Genomic DNA, 10,000 nt, shown 5'->3' on the forward strand with positions numbered 1-10,000 from the left:
GGTTGGAGATGAGACACGTCTATCAGCACGGGCTGTCATCTGGTGCATTGGGTTATTTTGCTTTCAGGGCAATTGTTTGAAATGCATTTCTTGACATAGACACTGCGCGATATACATGAATATTTAGATTGAATGGTAAATGACAGAATGCACTTGTAATGGTTGAACACACTGGGTGTGACAGAGACAGAGCGAGAAGGCCCAGGAAATGTCACGTGATGATTGGTTTTCGAAAGACACCCACAGACACTCAGAGATGAAATGAATGGCTGAGGTAAAAGAGAGAGAGAGCAGAGAGAGAGCAGAGAGAGAGAGACACAGAGAGAGAGCAGAGATGTGGACAAAGAAAGAGGGGTAGGATGAGTAAAAGGTTGTAGTTGAAGAGACATAGAGAGATAGAGAGTAAAGGAGAGGAGAGGAGAGGAGAGGAGAGAGGAGAGGAGGAGAGGAGAGGAGAGGAGGAGAGGAGAGGAGGAGAGGAGGAGAGGAGGAGAGGAGGAGAGGAGAGGAGGAGAGGAGGAGAAGAGGAGAGGAATGGAGATGCAGCAAGCTAGAGATAGAGAGTAAAGGAGAGGAGAGGAGAGGAGGAGAGGAGGAGAGGAGGAGAGGAGGAGAGGAGGAGAGGAGAGGAGGAGAGGAGGAGAGGAGGAGAGGAGGAGAAGAGGAGAGGAATGGAGATGCAGCAAGCAAGAACAGGGGTGACCCTTTAGAGAACAGAAAGGCAGATGGATGAGGGGAACAGGGAGGACAGAGACAGAGGAGAAGAAAGAGGCAAACTAAGGAGAACTCCCAGCGAGCGACGCTGTAGAAGTAAAGCGGGTGAAGGGTCCAGTCAGAGAGAGGTACTGACCTTTCAAAGATCTGGCGCACCACAAGGAAAGCCAGGGCGATGGGCAGGGCGGCCCAGAGGTCGCTAGACTTAGCGTAGACCCGTCCATCTTTGCTCTCAAGGTCGGCCCATCCCAGACCTTCTGGGAACCACAGCCTCTCCTGCCAAAACCACGCCCTCAGATCCTCCAGCATTCTGGAGGGGAGGGGAGAGAGGAGGGGAGGGGGTAGGTGAAGAGGGTTTAATACTAAATTCTGTAGAGGGAGTGAACAAGTGTTCCCACATGTTGAAGCGATACAGCAGTTCACTCAATGTTCCAAAAGCTTTACAAAGTGTTTTAGGTGTGCAAAGTCCATGTTCTGAGCCGTTTTTAATACAAACCTTTTTTGCATTACTAATTAATCTGCAGGTTTAAAAATGGAAGATTGTTTAGCAACGCAATAAACAGGAATTAAATGCTGCCCAGCCAATACTGCAGGTATTATGAGGTCTGTAGTTCACTGATGAAGCATAAAAAAGCTCCAATTCACCAGGTGGTGGTAGGACTTCAAACCAAAATGAAAACCAGGTTTTCTGTATTTACTAGCATTATGAATATCTGATCACACCGTGATCCACTCCTTAAGAAGAAGTCCAGCTGGGCGGATTTCACCTCAACATCAATGCAACATTAGGGAGTGGCTGAAAGCGGAAAAAGGGAGAACGAGAACGAGGCAGCACAAGCATCTGGAGGCCGTGATTCATACATGTTCTGGAGCAAGGGAGCGCCCCCACACCCCTCCACCCACACAGTCGCCCTCAACCCAGGCTCCAATTCCCCCTCCCCTCCCCTCCCCTCCCCTCCCCTCCCCTCCCCTCCCCTCCCCTCCCCTCCCCTCCCCTCCCCTCCCCTCCCCTCCCCTCCCCTCCCCTCCCCTCCCCTCCCCTCCCCTCCCCTCCCCTCCCCTCCCCCAGCTCTCCCCCTCCTCCCCCAGGCCCCACCCACTTCTTGCTCACAGCCGTCATGAGCAGCCGGCTTGCAGATAGCTGAGGGGTGTAACGGCCATACCAGGCCTGATCTAGCTGCAGGTTTGCACACACACACACACACACACACACACACACACACACACAGACACAGCACACACACACACAGACACAGCACACACACACACAGACACACACACACACACACAGACACAGCACACACACACACAGAGAGACACAGCACACACACACACAGACACAGCACACACACACACAGACACAGCACACACACACACAGACACACACACACACACACAGACACAGCACACACACACACACAGAGACACAGCACACACACCAGAGGGATAGGACCAGGAATCATCTACAGATGAGAGTCCAGAGAGGATGGGTGGGTAGAGAGACTGGACTAGACTGGGCTAGGCTTGTGGTCAGGATTAGTTATAAAGCTGTGAAGATTGAATGCAGATTCTGGGGCTGCCTATTAGAGATAGGCCAGTTGGCTTGGCTGTACTGGCACAGTAATCATTTAGTTGCAACACTTTACTAAACCCCAAAACGTTAACCCTAGATAATGTCACACATACACACACACCCAAGAACAACGCACGCACAGGGCATTTTCGGTATGACAGTTGTCACAGTTCAGTTACTCAGTTCTTACCCAACTTCATCATCGGGTTATGCATGAGGCACGTTTCCTGTTACAACAGCTTCCAACAGGACTGACACAAGAAAAGTCCCAACCTCCTCTCCTCCCTAGCCTCCTCTCCTCCCTGGCCTCCTTCCTAACCTCCTCTCCTTCCTAGCCTTCTCTCCTCCCTAGCCTCCTCTCCTCCCTAGCCTCCTCTCCTCCCTAGCCTCCTCTCCTCCCTGGCCTCCTTCCTAACCTCCTCTCCTTCCTAGCCTTCTCTCCTCCCTAGCCTCCTCTCCTCCCTAGCCTCCTCTCCTCCCTAGCCTCCTCTCCTCCCTGGCCTCCTTCCTAACTTCCTCTCCTTCCTAGCCTCCTCTCCTCCCTAGCCTCCTCTCCTTCCTAGCCTCCTCTCCTCCCTAGCCTCCTCTCCTCCCTAGCCTCCTCTCCTCCCTAGCCTCCTCTCCTCCCTAGCCTCCTTCCTAGCCTCCTTCCTAGCCTCCTCTCCTCCCTAGCCTCCTCTCCTCCCTAGCCTCCTTCCTAGCCTCCTTCCTAGCCTCCTCACCTCCCCACCCAGCTTCTCCAGCGCTGACCCAGCACAGCCAAACGGGTGTAATCTGTCTGGTCGTTCAGACGTAAGCCTGGGAGCACGTTCTGTCTGCCTCTGCCTCTCCCACTGTCTTGCTGTGTCTCCCCTGCCTCCCCTCCGGGCCTCCCCATGAACACAAGCATCCTTGTTCACAACCATGGCGCTGAGTGTGTGTGTACTGTGAAAAATGCAAAACGTCATAGGACATTGAATCCTCGTTCTTTGCCCCGGAAACATCCCAGAGCGTGTGTCCCCCCAGAGGAAACAGCTCCTCTCCAGGACAGACAGGACACTACAGCGCAGGTGACGTGAAAGAGGACAAGAGACAGAAGGTGGCTTTTGTTGACCTGACATAGAATTAAGGACCAAAACATCACACCTACTCTCCATACTACATTAACAAACTTGAAACCACTGAGCGTGCACATGTGTAACCAGTAACTGTCCAGTGCCTCAAAAGGAATCATTGGTCTGTTAATCAGATCCGGTGAAAAGACTGCAACCCACACATCCCAGACAGAGAAAGTAATGCACTGGCTTCACAAATAATGTCTGCTCAACAACCCCAGACATACACACACACACAAATACACACAAACACACACACACACACAGTGAGTGTAAAAGGTCTCTCAGAAAAGAGTGTTGTATTTTGTGTACATGTGTGATTGGATATTAAGAAAATAATAAACTAATCTAGCATAATAAAATACACTTAAAATCATAATAAAATCTCCACAATAATACTGGTAGTCACTCCGGCCGATGTAATTTTCTGTTGCAGACCGACCCGGCCCCACATTAAGGACAATGATCTGACCCTCGCAGGACCTCTGGGTTAGCAGGTCTGTGTATGCCTTGCTGTTTCTGTCTATTGAATACAGGCTCATGTCAGCTCATGCAAACAGCAAGCCACAGCACTTCTCCCGAAAAAGTAACTTCCCTTCTCATTGGCAGACATGAACACATGACCAGACTCTGACCATTTTAGTGGACCAATAGGAAATGAAGATGCTTTTGGCAGGGGTGGGAGAGAGGAAGTCCTCTCTCACTTTTTCCCTCCCTCATGCCTCCCTCTCTGTCTCTCTCCCTCTCTTGCTTTCTGAGATTTTCCAGGATAATAACCCTCGTTTCAGCTGTTCATTTCAGGGAACGGAAACAGTGAGAGTGACAAAAGATCCAACATGCTTCAACACAATCTCACAGAAGCCCAGTCTTCAGCCACATTAGGGAGTTTCTAATGAAGCTAGTTAGCCTTCACATCATCAGACGACACTCATTCAACCACACAGCTGTGCTTGGCATAACTTCAGCGGTTGTGTTCAATCTTTGTTAGCCAAGGAGACGAGACAGTCCCCTCCTAGACCTGAGCAGGGGCAGCAGAGTGTGGAGAGCAGTGTGGTAGACTGTGCTAGCGCCCGGTACAGGATAGGGGGAGAATGTAAACAATGAATTTGAACTGGGGCGTGTTCCAACTGTCATGGCATCCACACGCTACGGAATCTCAAAGTCATCTTGGATCGTCATGCCAACCTGGGGATGACTGTGTTGAGCAGAAGTTGTACCATTACTAAGTCCAGGGTGATTAGGGAGGAGGGCCGAGTGTGTCAGAGGGTCTGGCACACGGTGAGTCATATCCTCCATCCAGTTCCACTCAGACCTGCTGGGGGGCCTGCCTAGTGCAACTGCCCTCCGAGTCCCTCCTGCCCTCCGAGTCCCTCCTGCCCTCCGAGTCCCTCCTGCCCTCCGAGTCCCTCCTACTGAGTCCATTCACTGTCTCTCTGACATGATCACAGAGAAAGCAAGAGAGAAGATAGAGAGGCAAAGATAGTGAGAGAGAGATAGTAAAGGGGGAGGGATAGAGAGAGATTGAAAAAGACATTTGAGAGACGGTGAAAAGAAGATTGAGACAGAGGTTAGTCTTTTTTGCGGTGTATGTCGGGAGGATTCGACATGCAACTTGTTTCTGTTTTACAACCATCAGGCTGTAACTCTTATTACAATGTTGTTCCAGCGACACTAGCCATGCTGCTCATCTCTGACCTCCTGAATACTGAGCTGTCTCCTCCAAACACAGAACGGATGACCGACCTTTGTATCCTTGTTTCATTTGGTTGAGTTACCTAAACACGGAACTGCACACACGCACTATACTACACAGACACACGCACTATACTACACAGACACACGCACTATACTACACAGACACACGCACTATACTACACAGACACACGCACTATACTACACAGACACACGCACTATACTACACAGACAAACGCACTATACTACACAGACACACGCACACACTATACAGACACACGCACACACTATACAGACACACGCACTATACTATACAGACACACGCACACACTATACAGACACACACACACACACACACTATACAGACACAGACACACACACACACACACACTGCACAGACACATCTGTTGAGTTTGAGTTATGTCTAATGCAGGTCATGCCTGAGACATTTTGATTTTGCCAAATAAAATCAGACCACCTCCCCCTCCTTCCACCCCACCTCCCCCGTCCCCACCTCCCTCCCACCACCTCCCTCCACCCCACCTCCCCCTCCCTCCACCCCACCTCCCCCTCCCTCCACCCCACCTCCCCCGTCCCCACATCCCTCCCACCACCTCCCTCCACCCCACCTCCCCCTCCCTCCACCCCACCTCCCCCGTCCCCACCTCCTCCCTCCACCTTCCCCCACCCCACCTCCCTCCCTCCACCCCACCTCCCCCTCCCTCCACCCCACCTCCCCCTCCACCCCACCTCCCCCTCCCTCCACCCCACCTCCCTCCCTCCACCCCACCTCCCACCCTCCCTCGCTCTCTCTCCTCACGCGTCTACAGGCGTGTTTGGACTCCGAACCCAATAAAACTTTTAGTTGAAAACAAGACAGTGTTTAACTGCAACTAACTGCAGGCAAGCAACATGTGTGTATGTGTGCCTCCTAGACAATTATAAAAGAGCTTTGGTCATGTCGCTCCGTGTCTTTCTAAGTCTTTGATCACTGACTGATTGAGAATCCACTCACCTTGCTAAAGGTATCTGAGCTGGTTATTATCAATAAGAGGAATGTGTTCCATCAACACTTTAAAGCATTTATCTTTTAACACCATGGCAACAAACCTTGATAATCTATCTAACTGTGGTTAGATGCTTTGGGCAGCAGTAAGTGAGTAGCATGTTATACAGGACATTTGTTATTTGCATTATGATGGTTGATTGCAATTGGCCCTGACAAAGGAGATGCAACTCTCTTCCTCAATGGGTTTATGACCATTAATCATTAACAATTTGGACTCTGTAAAGACTTTGTTTTAATATAAGCAGTAAAATAGTAGCCGGCTATATCAGCTGATCCGTCTTTTTGTTTTGTTTTGCGTGTTACGATTGTTTGAAACACAGAAAAACGGATTAGACAAAGGCCATTAAAATACACAACTCAAATACGCTACCGGCTCTTCCTTCCGTCAGCATTCGGCTATGTTCGAGTGAGCGCTGTCAAGACACAGCCAGGCCTGTAATGAGTGAAGGTAAGACTGGAACTGAGGCCGGATAGCAATGATCTGTGTCCCTAGGCCTGTCGTTGTTTCAAGATGGATCATTAGAAACAGGCTTGTGAGTTCGAAGACAGCCTACGACAGACCAAAAACGACTTCACAACTCAGGAATTAATCGCTGAGTGAAAAACAGTGGAACATACTAATGTATAACGACGGTTAAGTGGATGGTAGGCGAAAGATGAATAGCTGTGACTCACAACACACAAACATACACGCGTGCGGTTACTGGAAGTCTTGTCCACAGGGCAAGAACAGTGCTGGTGATGTGAATAAAATAACGGGACTCACTCTGGTATGCTATCCACTTGTAAAGATCCAACTCGAGTGTAACAGGACACGGGCCCACGCCTTTATAGCGCGAGGACGATGTAATTGTGTAATTCAAAAAAGCTCGACCACTACAGTCAGTCCTACCCAGAAAGTTACCGACCAGCTAATTGTACAGACAGGGCTTGTTCTGGGGTTTAAGGTCCGGCTTCACTGCTGCTGCCAGTTCGCATCTTTCTGTCCAATCGAATGTTTCCAATGTTGTTTATTAAAAAAACATATAGCCTTAAGTGTAGCCTAGTTGTGAAAACTTTAGGCTAGCGGCGACGAATGAGGAGTTTTCTGGAGCAGCTGGAGCTACCCCCGCCGAGGTCTACGGTTAAACTGAAATGGTTTTGTGTTTTTTAAATTCCAACTTCCAATTTAGGAATCCTCTCAGTCCCTGTGGTCAAGGGGAATAGCGAGATTTTGGCAGAGAAAGGGCGTAAATCATCCGGCTCCTATTCAAGAAGAACGGATTGAGAAGAGTTGGAGGGAGGAGTGTCTGAGTAACGGTGAGGGAGGGTTCGGATGACGTTCAGGCACATGAGAACACTTGGCCAACATATCCTCGTTTTGTTTCCGGTGTTGTAGCCTATAGAGAAAACCATTCTGAACTCCCCGATTAAGGGGTTAAGGCCTATCCCAGTTTACGTTGTATTGATTGGTTGTTGTCACTGTTTATTGTTCATTTTCTGATAATTAAAAAAAAACCTTGGGGTTTAATAAAGTAGTTATTACTAAAATGTAAATTCAATTCTTAATGTCAGGTCACGTGCTAGATGTGTGTGTTGTGCTTATAACGGTGAAATAAACATGCTGCGCGCAGGCTAATTGCTATGCCATGCATTCATTCTGCCAGATGTGGACCTGGGAGGGTTTACGGGACGGGACGTTTGCGTCACCGGTTTACAAAGAGACGCTCGCATTGTGCTGACCTGTCCTGACACTTTGTCATGTGAAGCCTAACGGGTTCAGAGGACGAGGTTAGCGAGGCTCTGCCGGGTGATCATGGTTGCCGCCACAATATCTGATTTTGCAATAGGCCTAATAAAGGAATGTTAGACTATGGGGGAAAAAATATGCACATATACAAAAAAAGGTTTCTCTCTTATTCAAGTTTTCTCGTATGTGCTATTCCATATGTGATATTCCATGTTGAGATAGGCTACTGTAGAGTAGACTAGTAGACTACGAATTTTATTTTACAAACGTCAAGTCAGCACTGTGTTCACTGAACTTTGAATGGTCTATCTGAACAATCGGAATTCCAGTAGGTCGATAGTTGCACACACTTGCGTTCTTAAACACCAATTAAACTCTGATTAACACACGGTTCCATAAACCCATAAAACTAATGCTTCATTTCACATTTCATGAGATAAATCTCTCTGCTTCTGCCCTCTACTGGGTGAGTTCTCGCTGTCATAGGCCTACGTAGTCTCACGATATTTCTCTATCGCTGTCACACACATCCATAGGCATTGAATAAGAAGGATCCGTACACGAACACTTGAGCGCACAAAATTAACCATTGATCATGATTTAAGTATGATACTTTTTATTTTAACTTAAAAAGAGACTGGGTCAAAAACAGGACTCAATAAATAAGAAATAAATATTGTATTGTTGTAATAATTAATACATAATTATAATTCATTGATTGCAGTCTGATGGACTCAAATGGATTTCTCTAGAAAATTCTAAAATCAAAAAGTTGCAACCCATTCATACCCTATAATTTCTCCCAATAAACAAAATAAATCATAAATTAGTAAATAAATAAAAAATTGATCAAATATTAAAACATCCCCATAAAGGTGCAATAACCCTTACCCCCATTTTTCTCCTAAAATCTAAGTAGAAATTTAAAATATGTTAGTGATTTTTCCCTTTCTCCATTAGAAATAAGACACCCCCTTACGAGTATAATAATAATAATAATAATAATGCCATTGTGTCTTCTTCGGTGCTTATCTAAAGTAGTATTATTTTTTTTAGTGTTTTTTAAATGTTGCTCTTCTTAAACTAAATTATTTACAAGTCATATGGAGCTTCTCCAAGGTCTGTCTAACTTTCTGTTTTTGTCGTCTGTTTTTATTTTTTTCTTCTTTTTTTTAAATGATGAAACAAGGGCCCTTCTATTCTTGTCAGGTTATAGACACATAATAGACATGTAAAAGTCCATCCAAGTGATATAGCATCATTATTCATCATCTCAGTAGTGCCTTATAAACCTTTGTGTCGGTGTCTCAACTGCATTAAACACCCTCAACAAACACATTACGGCCCATTGTAAAACTGAGTCCAGTTATATGGGTGGGATTACTGATATCTGTGTGTGTGTGTGTTTGTGTGAGTGAGTGTGTGTGTGTAAACTTTATGTACATTTGTATATCAGTGCCTTGGACCGTTTGAGCGCGGCGTTTGAGAGTGTGTCTGTGTGGCTCCCCGTGGCTCAGAGGCATGAGACAATCTGACAGAACACTCCTTGGATCCCTGTAGGACTGGAGTCTGGAACTGCACCTGAGAGAGGGAGAGGGAGGGAGGGAGGGAGGGAGGGGGGAGGGAGGGGGAGAAGGAGAGGGAGGGAGGGAGGGAGGGAGGGAGGGAGGGAGGGAGGGAGGGAGGGAGGGAGGGAGGGAGGGGGAGGGAGGGAGGGGGAGGGAGGGATGGGGAGAAGGAGAGGGAGGGAGGGAGGGAGGGAGGGAGGGAGGGAGGGAGGGAGGGAGGGAGGGAGGGAGGGAGGGAGGGAGGGAGGGAGGGAGGGAGATTTAGGGAGGTAGAGAGAGGGAGAGTGAGTGAGAGAGGGAGAGGAAGGGGGAAAGGGAGGGAGGTAGAGAGAGGGAGAGTGAGTGAGAGAGGGAGAGGGAGGGAGAGAGAGAGTGAGAGGGAGGTAGAGAGAGGGAGGGCGGTAGCGAGAGGGAGAGTGAGTGAGAGAGGGAGAGAGAGGGAGGAGGTAGAGAGAGGGAGAGTGAGTGAGAGAGGGAAGGGAGGGAGGGAGGGAAGGAGGTAAAGAGAGGGAGAGGGAGGGAGGGAGGTAGAGAGAGGGAGAGAGAAAGGGAGAAAGAGAG

General features: G+C 48.3%; 2 protein-coding genes across 2 annotated transcripts in view; both read right to left on the reverse strand.

The window, feature by feature from the left end:
- The window catches only part of cers2b (ceramide synthase 2b), a 15,733-nt gene extending 8,309 nt beyond the window's left edge, over positions 1-7,424 (reverse strand). Inside the window, exons 1-2 of the mRNA XM_084668930.1 lie at positions 6,909-7,424; positions 851-1,024 (exon numbers count right to left, since the gene is read on the reverse strand). Coding sequence (XP_084525056.1) covers positions 851-1,023 — 173 coding nt within the window. The 5' untranslated portion in view covers position 1,024; positions 6,909-7,424. The remainder of the gene's footprint in view (positions 1-850; positions 1,025-6,908) is intronic.
- A 1,165-nt stretch (positions 7,425-8,589) lies between these two features.
- celf3b (cugbp, Elav-like family member 3b) overlaps positions 8,590-10,000 on the reverse strand; it is a 23,451-nt gene continuing 22,040 nt past the window's right edge. Inside the window, exon 13 of the mRNA XM_084671219.1 lies at positions 8,590-9,452. The gene's annotated coding sequence lies outside the window, so the exon portion shown is untranslated. The remainder of the gene's footprint in view (positions 9,453-10,000) is intronic.

The sequence above is a fragment of the Hypomesus nipponensis genome, chromosome 2 (assembly GCF_054491055.1).
Source record: "Hypomesus nipponensis isolate SF chromosome 2, ASM5449105v1, whole genome shotgun sequence".
Classification (NCBI taxonomy): Eukaryota; Metazoa; Chordata; class Actinopteri; order Osmeriformes; family Osmeridae; genus Hypomesus; species Hypomesus nipponensis.